Here is a 20484-nt window from a genome sequence, read left to right as displayed (position 1 = left end):
GTGGCTTCATTATTTGCCAGGCAGTAAACTCCCTGATTATCAGACACATCTGTATGCCAAGCGAAATATTAAAACAGACTCTTTGCAAAGCCTATGGAAGTGTTTTTTGGGCAACCACTCTTGGTACCGTTTTCGTGCATGACCTTGGATAATTGACATTTGTCTGTGGTTCAAACTGGAGATGTCCAGTGCTTACAGATACCTAAAGATTGCTGTGTAGTAATTTGCATTCTTTAGTAAGTTTTTCCAAGAAGTTTTATATCTTCTTTCTGTGAGAGTACAGCTGGGCTGGGCAGTGTGGTCCATGCCTGTAATCTCAGCTACTCTGGGAGGCTGGTTGGGGGGGCATCTGTTGCCTGGAGGTCTCTGGAATAATACAACACAGGGCCCTGAGCCCCAGAAATGCTGGCTTATTCCTCTTGAGTTTCCTCCTCAGTTAAGGGATTATTCAGGTTTCCAAAACACACAGTCTCTTATGACCTGAGAAAGGTCTCTCATTTGCATTTGCTCATTACGGTGGGTAATAGACTGGAAGTATGACCTTTCTCCAGTTAACGATCCTTCCCCACAGACAAGGCTTGCGTGCCTGTGTCTATAGCACATAGTGCGCCTGAGCTGATGATGTGGCTCTTCTGAACAGCTGCGGTGGCAGCCCTGAGGCCAAGGCCCCGGCTACTCTAGGGTGGGTGTGGGGTGGGAGGTGTGCTTTCCCACCAAAGGAAGTCTGGTTGTATAGGCAGACTTGTCTCCCCGGTGGTTAGGGCTGTCTGAGGAGCTGCTCTTGTTTCCAAGAGTTTCAGGTACGTAGTGTACTGAGGGGAGCCCCCAGGATTAATACACAAAGTGGATGACACCTCCAGGTTACTAGAGAGGCAAACCTCACCCCCCCAGGACGGTCCCTTGCAAACCCTTGCAGTCCGCCATATCCATCTTTCCCACTGGATTCCAGTTCTCCAAGGAAAAGCCAGGGCCTGGAGCCAGGGCCACGCTGCCTGGTGTCCCAGCCCAGCAGGCATCAGGGTGGGTGGGGAGCCTGGGCTGCCTGGAGGGGTGCTCCCTCTATGCCCTTGTACCCCACGTGGCTCCTTCTTTGAAGCTGTGTCTCAGTCCCAGGGGAGAGCCTTCCAGGATGGAGGTTGAGAGGAGGGGAACGTGCATGGCTCTGTCTTCATCTCTGCGGTGACTTGCGTCATGGGAGAGCTTTGGTGTGGGCTGTGCTGGCCAGTCATCACAGTGCCCTGCAGGGTGCAGGGCTGAGGGCAGGCTGACCAGACCTTCCATGAAGAGATCGGGCTGGCGGGGACACTGGAGTCCTCACCCTGCTGAGTCCAGCTCTGCCACACGTGGGCTATTGTGAGCTATGGCGAGTCATCATCCTCAGTTTCCCTTTGGCGAAGTGGGCCCAGTGATGCCCAGGAGCACCTTTTGAGGGTTGAGTGTGCAGCTTTAAATGCGAATGCCCACGATTCTGTGTTCTCCAGCCAAGTGTGGGGTACCCAGACCTCTTCCAGTTCTTGCCCTTCTTTTAAGTGGTTTGCATGAGATCCTCCAAGCACTGTCACCTTTTGAAACCCTGGCTTTTGTTTCCAGTTTCCTTTTCCAACAATAACAGGAACTTTGTGTTTAGTGGTTGGTGGTTCCACCTTCACTTAATGGGTTCGTTATCTCTCTGGGCATGTGAGCAGGGCTCGGGATCACGTCTCTGCTATAGAGACACACGGTGAAAACAGGCTTGAGCAGAGAACCACCGTTTGAATTATATGATGGCTTAAGGAAAGCTCTGTGTCTACTTCTGACGTCTGTGTTTCTTGGTATGATGCTGGCACCTTAAAACATTTTTGCCCGTGTCTAGTAATATAGGAATTCATTCACTCATTTATTTATTCAACAAAATTTTCTTTGCTATTTGCAAAAATGTTATTTGCTATAGCAAATAAAAGCTATGCTCTATGCAATGGAGGAACACAGGTATGAACTATACAAGATTAATTCCTTTACAAAACTCTTAATAAAGGGAAAAACATTTATGAAAATAGAAGGTATCATTAATAATTATAGCATACACTTACATAATACTCTCTGTGCCACACTATTCTTGGTGCTTTCTATTTATATTATTTCAATTAATCCTCATAGCAACGTGTGAGGTAGGTACTATTTCTGTCTCCTTTTTATAGCTAAGGGAACTGAACCACAGACAGGTTAAGTGGCTTGCGCAAGATTGCACAGCCAGTAAGTAGTAGAGCCAGCTTCGAAATCCAGGCAATCTTGCAGCAGTATCCACTCTTAATCACCTGTGCTACACTGCCTTGGAAAGCAGTTGTTACATTAGAAAAGTGAAGGCAGATAATCCTGTGGGGAATGGCTTGTAGCTTGAGAGGTTCCAGAGTTCACATCTCACTGTAGTAGGGATACACCCAGCCAAAGTCTGAAAGTTAGAAAAATTATTTTAAGAAGTATGTTTGCATAAGTTGATTCCTTCTCTTTCAGGTTTATCTGCCATAATTCATAAGGCTCATACAAAAATTCAATGCGAAAGTTAGGTCTTAAGGAAAACCACGTGATTTGTTTCACTTTGGTGCGGTGGTCTAAACCTCTCTATTTATTTGCCAGTAGAACAATGCTTTATTAGTTTGCTGTTTTTCTTTTCTTTTTTTTTTTTTTTTGAGACAAGAGTCTCACTCTGTCACCCAGGCTGGAGTGCAGTGGCGCGATCTCGGCTCACTGCAAGCTCTGCCTCCCAGGTTCACGCCATTCTCCTGCCTCAGCCTCCCAAGTAGCTGGGACTACAGGCGCCTGCCACCACACCCGGCTAATTTTTTTGTATTTTTTAGTAGAGACGGGGTTTCACCGTGTTAGCCAGGATGGTCTCGATCTCCTGACCTAGTGATCCGCCCATCTCGGCCTCCCAAAGCGCTGGGATTACAGGCGTGAGCCACCACGCCCAGCCAGTTTGCTGTTTTTCAAACTACATAATCATGCTCCCTTACAGTGGCCTGGAGATGTCAGTATTCCTTTTTGCTCAATCAGTTTATTGTAGGTAAATGTGTGTGTGTGTTGTGTGTGTGTGTTTCTTTTTATCTACCTTCTTTGCTATATACATTTTGCCATATGAAAACCCTGGTAACCACTGGGCACAGGTTTCTATTGGTAGACACCACTTATCCACGGAGGAAGTGAGGACCCGGAGGTGGGAGGCTTCCCCAGCAACATGGCTCACATCTCGTTTAAGGTGCTGACAGTGCTGGAGGCTGGGCTGTTTAAGGTGCTCAGCAGCACTGCACCCGCACTGAGCCCTGGAGCTCCCGCTCCCCACCTGCCCTCTGAGGCCCTCCCAGGCTGGCTGCTTTCTCCCTCTGTAGCTTCCTCCTCAATTAGGCTCTCTTCCAACTCCCAACTCAACCCTGGTTGTGCCAGAAGTGAACTCCTCTGTACCCCCTCCACCTGGGCAGGGCTCTACACTGCCACCCCTTCTGGTCACCTGCCTTCAGGGCCTGGCTGGGCGCCATCCTTATAGGGAGCCTCTCATGGTTCCAGGGACCCAAAGTCCTTTGATCTGCCTCGCCCCTGAGACTTGCAAGTTCATACCATTGGGTCTGGCCTGAGGCAAGCCTCTTCCGGGTCGTTCTTCCTGCCTGATGGACCCTTAAAGCTGCATCTCCTGTTGCTGCCCTGAAGACTCTGGTTGTGTTTTCTGTGTCTCCGGCCTCGCTGCTGTTGGCTTCTGGGTCTTTATTCCATTGCAGGCCGTGTTGCTGTAGACAGCCCTTGGGTTTTATGTGTTCAACTTTCAACCAACCTGCACTTTGGCACATTGCATGTTGTGACACATAAACCATTTTTGGTGTGCTAAGTTCAAAGTTTTGAACAACAGCTGATGAACAAATATTTTGAGCTATGATTTGCTGGCACTGCTTGCAAGTTTGGTTTCTGAAGCATGTATTTATTCAGTCTACATTCATTCCAAAATATTTGCGAGTGCCTATGGAGATCCAAGCATTGCTCCAGAGAATAGAAGCTAAGCCGCCACACCTGGTTCCCACCCTTGGGAAGCTTTCAGCCCAGCCTCACCTCCTTTAAAATCTTTGTGCATTAGGGACTGAAAACCAGGAAATAGAGATTTTATATAAATGATACATAGATGATTGAATTTAGTGGTGGCTTGATTCTAGGACACAGAATACTTCATGTACTTTTATCACCAATGATGAAAACTTGCGGTGAGTGCTTCAATTGGAATGTATTTGCTTGGCTTTACAAATGACCTTAGGGCTATATTTATAGAATCATTAAGGTTCTGAAGGAGTTCCTTAAATTTTTAGTTATACTTTGCTGCATTTTATTGGGAACATTATTTGCTATAATGGCGTCTATGCAGTTGGGGATCCACATAGGTTTTGGGACAAGGACATCTGTACATAGACATCTACAACCCAGAGGTATGCTCGTTAATGTTAATTTTTGTGTCATTTTACAACATATTGTGCCATATAAATGATCATCCAAAAAAGGAAGCAATGAATTTGGAAGTCATCAAGCCATAGTTTTGGATCATGATTAGGTCCAAACTTTTGCAGATCTGATACCTATCTTGGAGATTTTTATTTATTTATTTTTTAGAGACAATCTTGCTCCTTTGCCCAGGCTACAGGAGGCTGGGGTGCAGTGGTACAATCATAGCTCACCACAACCTTTCTGAGAGTCTTTTAAGTTCTTTACATGAATGATTTAATTTTATTGTTAAAATATCCACACAAATAGAGACTGTTAATATCTGCCGTTTATAGGTATCCAAACTGTGACCCAGAAAGGTTAAGTCACTTTCCCAAGATCACACAGGTAATAAGTAGTTGCACCAGGATTCAAACCCGGCAGTCTTATTCTAGTGCCACCATGTTATAGTCTCTCCCTTCTTTGCACCTGAAATTTCTCAGCTCTAAAATAAGGGAATTGGTTTATATAACCTTTAGGGTCTCTTCCAGCCTAACATTATGTGGTCTCTGACGTATTAGCTGGTAGAAGACTGGATGTACCCTCACGTGCACATGTTCACACACACCTCCACAGACACAGACGTGAGCCTGGTGGACCTCCCGGAAGGCGTGCAGCAGGAATAAATCATGCCAAGAGCTATGGGTGAGGAGAGAACCTCGGCACCATTCTGCAGGCACTTTCAGGGGAGCAACACCTGTGTCTTGTTAACTGGCTACTACATTTTGTGATTTATAATGGAAAAAAGTGACACCTACAATACTGAGAACCTTTTTAAAAGGGGGGTTCTCAGGACACAGCCTAGCAGAGCACAGAATGTCTTCACATCTCCATTTTTCACAAAAATAAAGCACACGGGCCTTAATTGAAGATGAGCTTCATGAAAGCATATCTGAGGTTGGTGGCAGATTGTGGAAAACTGACAAAGCATTGCTTTCTTTATTATAAACAAATAATCAACAAATACAAATAGTGGATTATGAATTAGAAATTGCTTGTGTTAGATTGTCCAGAATATCAAACACTACATTGATGCTGTTGCTCCTGAAACATCACTCTAAGATAAGCAACAAGGGTGAGATTATAAGGAGGAAATTACATAATCATAGAAAATAAAATAACATCGCCACCAATAAAAGATGCCAGCACTAAATAACAGCCCCTGTCTAGCCCTGTCTCTGCCAAGCCCCACTCTGAGCGTTCTGTGGGCATTATCTCCCTGCATGGCCTCTGGAAGGAATCTTACTGCCATTTTAAGCATAAGGAAAACACAGCTTAAATATGTGGCCCAGTCCAGCATTTATTTTGTAGTGGAATCAGGGTTTAAACTGGAGACCCTCAGCACTGAACCCTACTGTTTATCCTGCTGGAAGAAGTTCAAGGTAAAACTTTACTCAGGCTTTGGGGCCCAAGTGCAGACCTTCCATGCATGGGCAGAGAACACAGTGGTCCCTGGTCAGCCCTGAATCCCTGCTTCCTGGGCTTCACAGAGGGTAACAAATGACCACAGAATACTCACTTCAGAATGGTCGCTACACTGCAGAAGACTTTAGTCCCATTCACTGGTGCTGGAAGGCACCTCAGGACTCAGCATCTCAGTGCACAGGGAGCCTAGGGTAGCTTGGGGTGACTTAGTTCAGCAAGGTGCCCTCATGCAAGAAGCCGCCCAGCTGTGGTAATGGGATGGGGAAGCCTCTAAGTCTCCTTTTTGTACAGAGAAAGGCACGCCAGGGGCGCTGAGCAAAATAGTCACGGCTCCTTAAAAGCAGGGAGAACATCCTTCCGCACTGAGCACCGCACACCCTCTTCTGCAGTCTCTGTGAGGGAGAGCCCTGCAGGGCGGATGTCCACCAGGCTGCCGGTTCCAGCCCTTGCTGCCCGTGTAGGGGTGTCCATGGGCGCTTGGTTCTGGGCCTGTGTGGGAATAGTTTTGTATAGTTTGACTCTTATTTCCAGATCATTCGTGTCCTGGGCTGTGTGGGAGCCAGTGGTAGGCAAGGGGTGTGGAATTAGGAGGCCTACCTGGCTTCCACCCCTCTCCCTGGGTCTGTGGAGGCTGCAGCTCCATCAGGCCATCACCCGCTCACTGCAGCTGGGTGTGCCAGGCAGGGAGGTGAGCATGCAGGGTGGCCTCCCAGCCCTCCCCCAGGTGACCTGTGCTCATTTCCGTTTCTGAGTCCCCACTTCCTCCTCTAAGGTCATGGCAAAGAGCCCTGGCGGCTGCTGCATCCAGTCCCATCCCTGCCCTGCCTGGGAGTCCTCAGGGTTCCCTGAGTCTCCCTAGGCATCTGGTAGCCGAGAATAGAAGCTTCCGGCCTTCACGCGTCGGAAGGCACCCATGGCTGCCCCTTACTTCTGCCTCCCAGCGTTTTGTAGACATTCTTCTCCTGAGTTCCCCCTGCCCCCCACCCACCGCCCTGTTGTTTCCCTAAGTGCCGTTTGTAGAATTAAAAGATGCCGTGGACACTTAGAGGAGGCAGAAATATAGGTATTCCTACAAACTGGGTCCCCTGCAGGAAAAAACGTGCCCTTCAGAGTGCCAGAAAGCCAGCCTGGGGGACGGGCCTGGGGCTGGGGTGGGCAGGAGTCCTCGCTGCACCTGCAGCCTTGGGGCCCCTGCCGTGCCTATACTGCAGTCACTGACTCCTTAGACCTGTGCCTAGTCTCCTACTGAAGGGCTGCCCCATGCTTCTGATGCTCATTACACACCAGCTACGGAACTCCCCCGGGCAGGAGCTCTGTTTCAAACACGTTAATTTCTGTTGTGAAGGGTCAGTTACCGTTTATCTAAGTATTACTGAATTAATAGCAATTTTTGGCCAATATGTGTTTCTCGGATTCATTCCATTATTGTGCCATTCCTTTGGTCACTGAACATTCATGATTATGGAGCAAGGAGCTCAGTGCACATGTCACATGGACTTACACTGTGGGAGGTCAGAGCTGCAGGGGAGACTAGACAGAGAGAAGACTAGAAGACTAGACAGAGAGAGATGGTGATGTAAGCTTCAGCCCCAAATCCAGAGAAATACTCTGTCTAGCCTAAATAAGGCTTAGTCATTGCCACTTGCAAATAAAGAGAGATATTCCTGCAAATATATGCTTGTTAAAAACCAGTAAGGCCAGGTGCAGTTGCTCATGCCTGTAATCCTAGCACTTTGGGAGGTGAAGGTGGGAGGATCACTTGAGGCCAGGAGTTCAAGACCAGCCTAGGTAATATATTGAGACCCCATCTCCACCAAAAAAAAAAAAAAAAAAAAAGGCTGAGTGTGATGGCCTGTGCCTGTAGTCCCAGCTACTCGGGAGGCTGAGGCGGGAGGATGGCTTGAGCCCAGCTGTTGGAGGCTGCAGTGAGTCACGATCACATCACTACACTCCAGCTTGGGTGGCAGAGTGAGACTCTGTCTCAAAAAACAAAACCAAACCAACACCATCACCAAATTTAAAACTACACTTTCTGCTTTCTGTTTATCTCTCTGCATATCTCCAGCAACAGATCTGTTTTTTCCTCTTCTGTCTCAGCAAGCCTTGCTCCAGCCTTCGTAGTGCCATGTGCTGTGCCAGGCTGTGGGCTGTAGCTGCTTGCTGCTCAACCTTGGTGACATGCTCTCCAACTAGCAGAGGCGGAAAGCTGGTGTTGGGAAGGAGTGTGGCACTGGAGCTGGTAGCAACTCCCTGGGGAGTCTAGCAGGCTCTGGGTTAATCCTGGCAGTCCTCTCAGGCTGGGCACAACTTAGCCTGCATTGAGCCTGGGTGAGTGAATGCCTGCCACACCACTGGTGTCCAGAAGCCTTTACTGTATTTCCTTAATATTGATGTAATCACGATGAGCCACCGCTTCTAGAAAACTCTGAACATTTTTGGCCTTTAAGGGAACAAGTTTCTAATTTTAAGACTAAAGAAGGCCAGGCTTGGTGGCTTGGCAGGGCGCGGTGGCTCATGCCTGTAATCCCAGCACTTTGGGAGGCTGACGAGGGCAGATCACCTGAGTTTGGGAGTTTGAGACCAGCCTGGCCAACATGGAGAAACTCTGTCTCTACTAAAAATACAAAAATTAGCCAGGCATGGTGGCGGGCTCCTGTAATCCTAGCTACTCAGGAAGCTGAGGCAAGAGAATCTCTTGAACCCGGGAGGCAGAGGTTGCAGTAAACCAAGATTGTGCCATTGCACTCCAACCTGGGTGACAGAGCGAGACTCTGTCTCAAAAAAAAAAAAAAAAAAAAAAAGACTAAAGAAGAACCCCATTTACTACATTTCTCATTGTGCTGTGTCTTGAGCATCTTCCAGTACTGTACCTGGGAGGGTTGAGTCCACGAGGCGCTCGTGCTCACTCAGTCTCCATTTGTGCTTCTAGCTGCTGACCTCTGGAGTGAATTTTTCTGCAGAAATCCTTGGCTGCTCCCCATGTGTGCACCTGAAGAGTTATAGAAAGCCCTGTTCACGTTTCTTTCACACATGTCCTTTATGTCATGGGCAACCTGTGTTCATTGAAATTTTATGATTTCTTTGTATCACGTGTGTATAATTTTCACTGTACAAGAAACTTATATACTTAAAACATCTTCCAGTGTTAGGCCTGGTGCGATGGCTCATGCGTGTAATCCCAGCACTTTGGGAGACGAAGGCAGGTGGATCTCCTGAGGTCAGGAGTTTGAGACTAGCCTGACCAATATGATGAAACCCTGTCTCTACTAAAAATACAAAAATCAGCCGGGCGTGGTGGCATGTGCCTGTAATCCTAGCTACTCAGGAGGCTGAGACAGGAGAATCGCTTGAACCTGGGAGGTAGAGGTTGCAATGAGCCAAGATTGCACCATTGCACTCCAGCCTGGGCGACAAGAATGAAACTCCATCTCAAAAAAAAAAAAGAAAAAAAAAACTTCCAGTGTTTTATTGGCTCTTGATTTGGACACTTAGTGGAGAGAGGCAGAAATGCTGGTTTGTGTGATTTATACAGCTGTAATATTTAATGGCTTTACACAGACGAATGGGCCCTCTGGTTGAAGGTGAAGCCAGAGGAGCAAAGTGTGTGCTGATTCTTGTCCATCTTCTTCTTTAGCTTGTGTGTCTGTGTAGACATCTGTGACAGGAGCACAGATATCAGGTACAAGTGAAAGAAACAAACCTCAGCCCCAAAGTGCACTGACCTCTCTCTTCCCCTCCCTCTAGCGCATTTGAGTCCATTTAAGTTGAAGCAACTGTTAGCCACCTACTGTGCTGGCCCCTGGGGATGCAAAGATAATGACGTGGGTGAGCAAAGAGACAAGCAATGACAGCAAGGTGATTAGCACTGTGTTGGGGGATGCGCGAGTTGCCATGGGAACATGGAAGCGGTGGTACTCAGTTCCTGGATGGGGATGGGAATGCTGGAGAAGGCTTCACAGTCTTGGTGGAGGGTTTTTCTGTTTTTGTTTTTTTGCTAAAAGGTCAGTAGGCATTTGTCACGCAAGGGAATGAGGAGCAAGTCCTTCTAGGCAGGAGGAACCGTGTACATGAAGGTGCAGTGATGGGAAGCCATGGTATGCCTGAGAGGTATTTTGGCCTCCAGGGGGATGTGTAGGATTTAGGAAGGACTCAGGCAGATGCTCGGGACCACATGGCGAAGGGCACGTATGCCTCGCTAATACGGACTATGTCCTAGAAGTGATGGAATCTGTGGAAAGATTTGAGGTCGAGGAGTGACATGACATTTACCATCCAGAGATAGTTTGCTTAATAGAATAAACTTTCATTCATTCAGCAAATGTTTTTGAGACTGTATTACATGCCAGAAACTGTTCTGGGACCCAGGGAAATAACAAATAAACAATACTGTGAACATTCCTTGTATTCAGGAGAACTTACATTCTAGCGATTGAAGGCAGTAAATACAATAAAAGTTAATTATATGATTTATTGATTCATTTGTTTTTGCTTCATTTAAAGGTGGTAAGCGTTATAAGAAAAAATAAGGCAAGGAACATAGTCCTGGACCTGGGTGTGGAGAAGGCCCCCTTTATCAATAGGTAGCTTTGTTATATTTAAATATAAAGAAAACTTGCTTTCATTTATATTTTTATGAATTTACTTTCAGTGTGCATTTTGGGACTAAGCTTCTGGGTTACATTTGTCTCATTTATGCCAATTATTCTTGCTGTTTTATGCACTTTTCCACAGAGATAGTATTGAGAAAACCTGGATTGGCTGTGGAGCAGAATTAAAGCTCAGCTGTCAGCCTACTGGGGCACTTCCTCCCTCCAGGAAGGTGGAGGAATATGACACGTCGGGGCTCCAGATGAGAGCTGTGTTCAGAGGAGGAAGTGGTTATTCCAGGTAGATGTGGCCATCCCTTCTCTCTTTAATGATGACAGAATGGGACAGAGCAGAGCTGGCCTCAGCAGGAGCATTCAGGCTGGAGTGAGGACCAGTGTGAGTTTTCCGTGCTGGGGTTGACGGCCCGGGGAGGCAGCTGCATTGTTCTCATCCTGTGCTTCCCGAGGTCGAGGCTCTGACACCATCCTACTGTTCATCTGACTGACTTGGGTCCAGCGATGGCATCAGTGAATGAGTCCGTGGGCGGGGCCTGGGTGGTGTTTGAGGTTTGTCTGTTTGGAGAAGGGGTGGGGACAGAAGGGAGGCTGGGGTGAGGGGTGAGGGTGATTCATACCTGTGAGAGGGAGGCCGAGATTCCCCGAGGGCAGGACGGTGGACCACAGTGACCCTGTGGGAAGAGGTCTGGGGACGGATGGCCCATGGCGGCAGGGTGCGCAGAGCTCCTGGATGCTGGGCCATCAGGCCACACTGCACAGGTGAAACCGGCTCTCAACAGGACATGCCCTTGGGGAAGAACTGAACAGAAAGACAGATTTGTTGTTAATTTTGGAAGGTAGGGGATTTTATCAGCCAGTGTTCCATTGAGGATGGTGGGTTTTAAGCCCCTGCTCCTGTTTGTTGACCACGTTATTTTGAAATCTCCCAAGTCTACTAGAAATATTCTCTTTTTGGTTACTGGGGAGATAGACAAAGGAATTTAGGAAATCCTTAACTGGCACATAGTACTATAAAGAAGTTCTTTATGAAAGATCTGAAATGGGCATGTTCAGTCAAAAAATATTTTGTCTTTGCAGAGCTTGGAATTCTGGCCTGGCATAGGTTGTCAGAAATAGGTAGTTTTTCCTAATAAAGCTGTAACTTTCAGGGCAGGTGAGAGGTTCCCATCTCTCTGCCCAGTAGCGGGGCTGGTTCTAGGTCAGCCTGGAGCTCAGCCTCCTGCTGAGAACCCAACAGCCCCACCCGTGCCTCTTCCTACTGCAGCTTGGTGTACAGGGGAGTGCACGCAATAGCTTGCCACCCACTTTGATCCCAGCCTCGAGTGTTATCAGTTACAGGAGCCAAAAGCCATTCTTTTAAGTACCAAGTCTCCATCTGGGAATAAAGAGACAGTTTAGTTCACCAGCAGACCTTCCTTGTTTGGGGCCTGGGACATTCTCCTGCAGTAGAACATCCTGCCATCCATAAAAGAGGTATGAAGATGCCATCACAAAATTCTGGTGTGGGTTGGTTGAAGAATACAGGGAACATGGGTGTTTATGTAGCCCACGCCCTATGAGGTCAGTGAGGTTTCAGATCTCAGAAGGAAGGCCAGGTGCAGTGGCTCACGCCTGTAATCCCAGCGCTTTGGGAGGCTGAGGCGGGCGGATTACGAAGTTAGCAGATTAAGACCATCCTGGCCAACATGGTGAAACCCCGTCTCTAGTAAAATACAAAAAAAATGAGCCAGGCGTGGTGGTGCACACCTGTAGTCCCAGCTACTCGGGAGGCTGAGGCAGGGGAATCTCTTGAACCCAGGAGGCGGAGATTGCAGTGAGCCGAGATTGCGCCACTGCACTCCAGCCTGGCAACAGAGCAAGACTCCGTCTCAATAAATAAATAAACAAACAAATAAATAAATAAAACAAAAGGAAAGAAAAGAAAAGAAAAAAGATCTCAGAAGGAAGACGTTTTCAAATTTCATAAAGTTGGGAAGGATTCTAGGCAGATGCCATGAGAAGCTCAAGGCAAGAAAGTCAGGCAGTTTTTACCCAAGTGGGAAAAAAATAGCAAGCTGTGACCCACCTGAGGGCAAGGCTGGGGGCAGCCGGGCAGCCATACATGGGCTGGTGGAGTCTTGACTTATCCCTGGCTCTGAGCTGATTGCAGATATTAAGAAATAAGACAGGTGGAGAACTCAGCACTCACACCCAGTTCTCAGGGTGCCGGAGGCTGGAAGGGAAGGAGCTGGCTGTTTCCTGAATCAACAGTCCAGGGCTTCAGCCAGACAATGGATTTTCTCTCCAAAACACACAGTGTTGTGCTGAGAGAGAACATTGTGATTTAGGAGCACAGCCAGATGACTGGGTAGGGACAGATGGAAAAAGCCTAGCTATTTATGACCTTGAGGACAGGAGAGAACGATTCCATAATTGAAGACCACAGGTAACTAAAAAAACCATGTGGCCAATAACTTTAACTAATTCTGCCTTTAAAAATCTTTCACAATTTGCTAATAATATATTATTTCCTTCTTTTATCTCCTTCCTGCCTCATTTTCCATATATTTATTTCTAGTGAGGATATTTACTCAGCTAGAGAAAATTTTCTTCACCCAAAGGGACACCCATAGTTAACTGTGGTTCCTATAAGAACCTCTCCACAGGCTTTTACATCTATTCATTGATTTCTTTAATAATATTGATTGATTGCTTACAGTAATAATACTGATTGATTGCTGGCCATGTACCACACTCTGGGGACTCATTAGTAAGACCAGGCAGACATAAATCCCTGCCCTCATGTAGTTTATGCTCTAATGGAGAAAAGAAGACAAGAAACATGATGTGTATATTTGACTATCATGTTAGATGGAAATATGAGTAGGAGAGAAGAGTGAAGCAGGAAAGGAGGTAGGAGGAGCCGGGAGTCTGGGAGGTGAGATGGGAAGTGGAGTGAGGGAGGCCACGGCGATGGTGATGTTTGCACGAAGGCCTGATGAAAGTGAGGGAGTTGGCTGAGCAGGGGTCTCAGGAAAGCTCTGGGCAGAGGAGCAGTAGGTATGGATGAGCTCTGTGTGCAGGGAGCAGCGAGGAGGCCAGGCATCCAGAGCCAACCTCGGGAGGGCAAGGGGAGGCTGGAGAGCTGGTGGGGGCCACATCAGGGAGGGTCATGTCAAGTTCATTATGAGGACTTGGGTTTTCACTCTGAGTAAAATGAAAGCTGTTGGAGAGACCTGATGACTTCCATCTCAGCAGGAACATCCTGACTGCTCTCTTATGAGTAAACCGTGGTGGAAGAACAGGGGAGGAGCTAGGAGATCACCATGGGGAGGGGAGATTGTACCTTGGAGGAGGGTGACTGTAGTGAGGTGGTGGGAAGGGGTCCATTTCCAGTGGGTTTTGGAGGTGGAGCCAACAGAGTGTGTGGATGGGTTGGGATGTAAGAGAAAGGAAGGGGTTATGGATGCCTGCAGTGGCATCTCTATCCCCAGTGCAGTTTCTGAGATAGGGAAAGCTACTGGGGGAGTGACTTTGGGTGGGAAAATGAGGTATTTGGCCTTGGACATAGTAAGCTGAGATGTCTACTATACATTCCACAAGGATATGTTGAACAAGTGACTGGAGGAGTCTGGGGTCTAGGGCAAGGTGGAAAGGTCAGGGATAAATGTGGGAGTTGTTAGTGTGAGGCAGTGACTGCTAGAGATGGCAAAGGAATGGTGTATGCAGAAAAGAGAATGGAGCCAAGGGTGAGCTGGAGCACTCCAAGGTTAAGAGGTCAGGGAGTGGAGGAGGAGCTGAGAGGTGTGGAGAGGAGTGCAGTGCCGTGTGCGTCGGGACATGGGAAGGATGCGGTTCCCTGTGGGAGGGAGCAGAGGTGTCAACTGGGGTCTGGTGAGATGAGGCCAAGTTAACCACATGGGGGTCTCCAGGGACCTGGCCAGGCGGTGTTGGTGCAGTGATGGGCCCCAAAGCCTGATTCAGATTTGTTTAGGGGAGAATCAGAAATTAGACACAGTGAGTACAGAAAACTTGTTTGCAGCATTAAACTGTGGGAGCAGAGAAATGGGCCATGGGGCCCAGAGCATCTTTTTATAAGACCAGAAGTTAGAGCATGTTGGCCTTCTCGTGGGAATGGCCCTGTGGAGCTGTTGTTGATATAATCAGTGTGTGTCAAAATGTCCAGAATTCAGGAATCAATTTTTAAAGTTACCTGTCATTTCAATGTTCATTGGAATAATTCAGAGCAGGCGACGGAAGTACCAAAGAACTAATGTGGGATTTTATTTTTCAAAATCCCTGTCTTAAAAATTTATAGAATCACTGATCATAAGAATCGAAAGGACTTTTAGAACATAAGAATTTTAGGTGTGAGAATGCAAAGAGGCTTTCAGGCCTTTCAGCCAGGGGATGCCCTTGTTCAGTGAACCCTCTAAGGGAAGCCTCCCCTGCATGCAGACCTGAGCCAGCGCTCAGGGTTCCTGACACAGCTCCCGCTTCTGCCGCAGGTCGCGAGGCCCCACAGGGAGCACTGAAGTTGTTCAGAGGAAAAATGAAAAGCTGCTGGTTTAGTCCAGGCACCTCATTTTATCATAGGAATCTAGAGATAAAGAGTTGCCTGAGGATACACAGAATATTGAGTGTAAGAGCTGGGAGGAGGCCGGGATCCTGGGTCCTGGGTCTCGGGGCGGTGGACTGTCCACTTCTCCCTTGCTGCCTGTGGCCGTGCTCCTTGCCCAGGCAGTGACGGGCTCTTGGTGGGTGGATGCATGAATGAATGAGGGACTGACCAGAGGGAAAGAGCCTCCCGGCCCAGCCTTCACCACACCTGAGGATAAATGCTGCCAGGCACTCTTGTGCTTCCCATTTTGGGGCCCACGTTTCTGCTGTCAACACCTGTGCATCTGCCTCTGTTGATCCTGCCAGGTGGATATGGTCCTCATCACCCACAGACCTCCAATACGCATGGAAAGCACATCTGTCAGTGGGCGACGCAGAGCTCCGGTTGCGCTTCATGATTGATGCTGCTTTCTCTGCAGAGCAAAATCATGAGAAGGTTACGCGAGGTTAGTCCCGATGAGGGTGTATTAAAAGCTTGGCACAGTTGACTTTCCATCACTTTCACTAAGTTTATTTAAACCCTGCAGATTGAGAGCTGTGAATGGGCCTCAGCAAGGCATACAAGGCTCTTCACAATGGGATGCCTTGGCCCCCAAAGTCTACCTACCACGTTATACACAGTGAGATCCCAGAACAAGCAAGTTAGTTAGGGCCCCCAGAGGTGCCTTTCTGTGTCTTGATCAGGGTGCTGGTTACTTGGGTGTTTTTCAGTCTGCATAGACTCATTGAGCTGGACTTTCTGATACACACACACATGCATACATACACACATGCTGTATTTCAATCAAATATTTTTTTAAAAAATGAAGTATATTTGTCCTTGAATTCAAAATCCTTTAATGCCTCTGGTCTCACACAAAGTAAAAGCCACAGGTTGTCCAGAGGCCCGCAGGCTCCCTAGGCCCCCCAGCCCCCTCGCTGACCTCACCTTCTCCGCTGCCCTCCAGGATGTGTCCCTGCTGAGCAGGACCCCTGCCACTCCATGCTGATGGAGGAGCTCCGTACACATTTCTCGAAAGGAAAGGAAATGTGTCTGAAATAGCATTGATCCTCATGAAGAAGGACTCATGTGTCAGGATTTCTGTTTAGATGATGCCATAGGGAATTAGGTACTTTATTAGTGCCTTTAAAATTATGAATTTTAATGGTTTTAGAGTTCTATAGACATTTGGTTTTCACAGAGATTTTCCCTGTTAAAATAGGATTTTTATTGTCCCTGATTATAAAATCATATATAAAATCCACAAGAAACTTGAAAGTTATTAAAGTGACCCCAGCATCCCCAGAGAAAGCCACTGTTGATATATGGGTGACATCGTTTCAAACTCTTCTCCCGTGTGCGTTGCACTTATTGATATTTCTGTTCTTCCAAGAGTTTGAAAGGGGTTCTTACCTACTTTCGGTACTGTTCTACGTAAGAAGTGAGGAAGAATGCCTCCTCGTATCTTACAGACAGAAAACCACAAAAGCAAATTCGTTCATTCATTGGTTATAAACATAGACGAGAATCACTGTTATCCACCCTTTCAAGCCCTGAAGGACTTTTATGACTTTAAAATGCCGGGTGGTGTTTTGATGGAAAGTTGGGTGATTTGTTCAAGCTGCTCTGAAGGGTAATTGTAGGTCTGTAAGTCCAAAGCCTGAGAGTACTTTGGACTTTTAAGAGCACGTTGTTGCATGTTTCACTTACGGTTCTCATAGAATTTGAGACCCATTAAAATCATCTTTTCAGCACCATAATGGGAGCGATAAGCCATATCATAAAATGGATTGAGTTTTTAAACATTTTTTATTACTCTCTTTGACGGGAGGCTCTTCTCTGGTAATCTTATTACTTGGGCAGATTTCCTTTTATCATGTCATATTCATCTTTCTGAAGGACAACTATGGTTTCAGCAGCACCACTTAAGATAGGACTTTTATTAAATGCTTTGGGGTTAACTTAATTCATTACACAGAATATAAACCTTCAAATTAAATTCCACTTTGTTCCAAGTTTATGAACGGGAATGTCAGCCCGTCTTTGAGTGAGGTCAGAGCGTCACCGGTGAGGCCGGTGCCTTTACGCCGAGTTTGGCTGAGCGTGGAGCTGGCCTGTGACACCAGGTGAGGCACGAGCACTGCTGCATTCTCCTCCCTCAGGTTCCCAGAGGGATTCACGTTGATAACACGCCGGTGCAGTCTCGCAGCCTACTCAACATGTGCACCTTGCACTGCAGGTTTCCCCAGGGGAGTGTGTGCGTGCATCATCCCCACGGCATTCCCATGCTGTCAGTTCCCATGCTGTCAAAAGCTGACGTTTAAGAATTGCCCTAAGGATCGACTTTTCATTTCTGAAAACTCTCAAAGCTTTATCTTCATAATTAGCTAAAGCACTGCTTTCTGGATGCTGTGTTTTGGCAACTTTGTGGAAACCACTTTTTGGAATCGAATATTTCAACCTCCCTAAAGGCTGATATAGGAAATTACAAGATGGGGAGTCCTTTTCCCTTTTTGATAAAATTGGTGTCTAGGATAGCCTCCTCCTTGCTGAACAGCACCCTTTAATAAAAAGAGTGACAGATCCTGTTAAGTTTTAGAAGCAGGAGAGTGGCTGTTTCTGGTTGTTTGGAATGCCTGCCCAAGGGCCAGTGAGGTCCCATGACCATGCCTTTGGTTTCCTCTTGGCTGTGGTGGCTTGTTTGGTTGGAATTCGGTTTAGAGATGAGTTCTTTTCAGTCAGTTTTCCTCTCCTCTTTCCTCTGCATTTCCTGATTTATGTTTTGTGTTTTACTCATTATTTTCCATCTTCACTGAATTTTACTTCTATTTATTTATTTAAGAGACAGGGTCTGGCTCTGTTGCCCAGGCTGGAGTGCAGTGGCGTGATCTCGGCTCACTGCAGCCTCGAACTCCTAGGCTCAAGCCATCCTCTCACCTCAGCCTCCCAAGTAGCTGAGACTACAGGCACATGCCACCAAGCTCAGCTAATTTTTTAATTTTTTGTAGAGATGGGGTCTCACCATGTTGACCAAGCTGGTCTTGAACTCCTGGCCTCAAGCTATCCTCCTGTCTGGGTTGCCCAAAGTTCTGGGATTACAGGTGTGAACCACTATGCCCAGCCTGAATTTTCCTTTTATTATAGGATATCTTACACCTTGCAGGGGAACAGGCAGTGAGTATATAAATTAATAAAAAATTGTTGTCACCTCTGTACTAGGAAATGTAAACTTACATTGTTTATGGTAATTTATGCTAATCTTAGAACCCATTAATTCTTGGCTTACGCGTCACTGGCAGCTGGATTTGACCTCTTTGCTATTTACAATGTAAGTACATGGAAAAGGCACCCGTACAGAGAGCAGGTTCTAGACTTTAATGTCAGAAATGATGGAGCCAGAATCACTCTCCATTTTCAGGTTTGTGAATGATAGAAGTGTGAACTAAATGAGTCAGTGTTGCTATATGAATTTTAACAGAAATAACTAATGTAGACTACTTTGCCAATTCACAAAAAAGGCTGATTTTACAGCTGAGATGTAATGCTGTATATAGGTCCTTATTTTGTGACTGAGATCGTATCTGTGAAAACTAAGGCTTTAAAGGAGTGTAGGGGAAATTGAAAACAACTTTTTGTTGCCTGTTAACTAGTAGAATGTTGACTCTACCAAGCAGATTAAATTTAGTCTCTGTGAGGCATGATTTGTCCTGCTTAAGATTGAGCATTTATCATTGAATCCTGACCGAGTTTAGGTTTACATTATTCAAATTTGTTAAGCTACTGGTCCTTAAAATTTTTTTTTAACATAGCCTTTTTGTATATAAGTTTGGAATTCACAGAAAACCTTAAGATATTCCATTTTCCCCCTAGTTTTAGGGCTCCTAAAATTCCCTGTTTTTTCAAAGGTTACAAAATATTAGGACATTCCCTTTCTCTGAATCATTCTTTTCCTTTCTCCTCTCGCACATGGTATAACCCAACTGGCTGATGTTAGTTTGTACACAACTAGAATGACCTTCAGGATAAAAAAGGGTTTCCTCTCAATCCGATGGAAATCTCGGGTTTTATGTTCCACTACAGGTAATTTGTTCTCCAGCTTCGGGTAAGTCAGGCATTATCCCTGGCCTGCTTCCTCACCTGGGAGGTGAGGGGTGGATCAGTGTGTCTAGGTCCCTCTCAGCATTAAGATTTGATGACTCTGGGATAACTCCACAACACAGAAAAACCCATCAGAAGCTTTATGTAGAAATGCAGAGAAGCTGAATACCCTAAATGTGGAGAAGACTGTGTTATTACCAGAAGTGTGTACAGCGATTCTAAAGTCTGTTGTTCACTCTGGAAGTTGTTTCTCCTAAGTTTTTTTTTTTTTTTTTAATAAGAAATCAAATAGGAAATTTTGGCAAAGAGGAATGCCACTTTCTTCACTTAGAAGGGCCTGACTTTTTTTTAAGAAGAGGAGTGATTTAAATCTTATAGGTTATAATACGTCTATAGCTCCTGGAGGAGACACTGGTTCCTGAGCAGCTCATTCTGTATTCCAGTCCAGTATTATACATCTGAGGTTGCCATGAATTTGTCACCAAAATGTTTCTAATGTTTAACAATCCATGATTTCCCTCAACTTCTAGCTTGGCAGAAATACTCAACAAGTTCCACAAAGAATAGACAACATATTTTTTTTAAATTTTCCATTGTCTTTCTCTGACTTGAGTTTTACTTCATGGAGGACCCTCTCTGGTTCTAGTCTGTCAAAGTGTAGTTTAGGGGCCAAAACTACATTGGTTCCAAAGTTTCCCAAATAGCCCATTGACAGAACAGAGCTCTAGCGACTGGGCCCTGTAGTCAGCAATTATCCAAATACCTGCTTATTTTAAGAGATTGTATTTTAGTTTTCTTCTTTGTAAATTAGCAAATACCAAATAAACATTCCAATAAAATACCATTAATTAAAGAGGAGGCTTGCTGTATGTGAGTTACCTCTTTCTCAGTAGACAGTGGTTCTCCATCTGCGCTGCCCATTGGAGCCAGGCCAGAGGGTGCCAGAAACCCACGCTGTCTGACTGCACCTCAGGCCAGTGAGATAGGACCTGGCTGGGACTCTGACCCCAGCAGTGCTGAAAGATGTCCAAGTGATCCCAATATGCAGCTAAGCAGAGGGCCTTTCTCCTAGGGTTATCAGTTTGTTTGAAATATCACAATAATCTCGTGATTAGAGGACCTGAATGCACTGGGCTTTTGGGTGGCACAGTGTGCTGGGGACAGCCTGTCCGGAGTTGGGATGGAGGTGGAAGCCTGCCTCTGTCAACACCAGTTTTGTTAACTTGGACAGATATTTACTGTGCTCTGCAGTTCTCATTCCAGCTTTAGCATTAATTCTTAGCACTT

At 46.3% G+C, this 20484-nt stretch overlaps 1 protein-coding gene and 2 long non-coding RNA genes across 15 annotated transcripts in view; 1 reads left to right on the top strand and 2 right to left on the bottom strand.

Moving 5' to 3' along the window:
- The window catches only part of LDLRAD4 (low density lipoprotein receptor class A domain containing 4), a 436354-nt gene that overhangs the window by 197429 nt on the left and 218441 nt on the right, over positions 1–20484 (top strand). The window contains exons 1-2 of one of the 12 annotated variants that reach the window (XM_054672296.1): positions 10662–10803; positions 15426–15565. The exons of the other annotated variants lie outside the window; for them this stretch is intronic. Coding sequence (XP_054528271.1) covers positions 10766–10803; positions 15426–15565 — 178 coding nt within the window. The 5' untranslated portion in view covers positions 10662–10765. Of the gene's footprint in view, positions 1–10661; positions 10804–15425; positions 15566–20484 lie in introns of those variants that run through there. 12 annotated transcript variants of the gene reach the window in all.
- On the bottom strand, positions 1856–3776 carry LOC112206261 (uncharacterized). The gene is made up of 2 exons (XR_002940474.2): positions 3589–3776; positions 1856–2428 (listed from the first exon to the last, which is right to left on the bottom strand). It is a non-coding gene; the product is annotated as an uncharacterized LOC112206261 (long non-coding RNA).
- On the bottom strand, positions 10753–20250 carry LOC748236 (uncharacterized). 2 transcript variants are annotated; one of them, XR_002940473.2, is made up of 4 exons: positions 20077–20250; positions 15328–15532; positions 11138–11319; positions 10753–11053 (listed from the first exon to the last, which is right to left on the bottom strand). It is a non-coding gene; the product is annotated as an uncharacterized LOC748236 (long non-coding RNA). The 2 variants fall into 2 exon arrangements; XR_010151851.1 differs by lacking the exons at positions 15328–15532; positions 20077–20250 and adding an exon at positions 12586–12733.

The sequence above is a fragment of the Pan troglodytes genome, chromosome 17 (assembly GCF_028858775.2).
Source record: "Pan troglodytes isolate AG18354 chromosome 17, NHGRI_mPanTro3-v2.0_pri, whole genome shotgun sequence".
NCBI classification, from domain to species: domain Eukaryota; kingdom Metazoa; phylum Chordata; class Mammalia; order Primates; family Hominidae; genus Pan; species Pan troglodytes.
The sequence above is the reverse complement of the archived record's forward strand: the minus strand, read 5'-3'. Positions and strand labels throughout refer to the sequence as shown.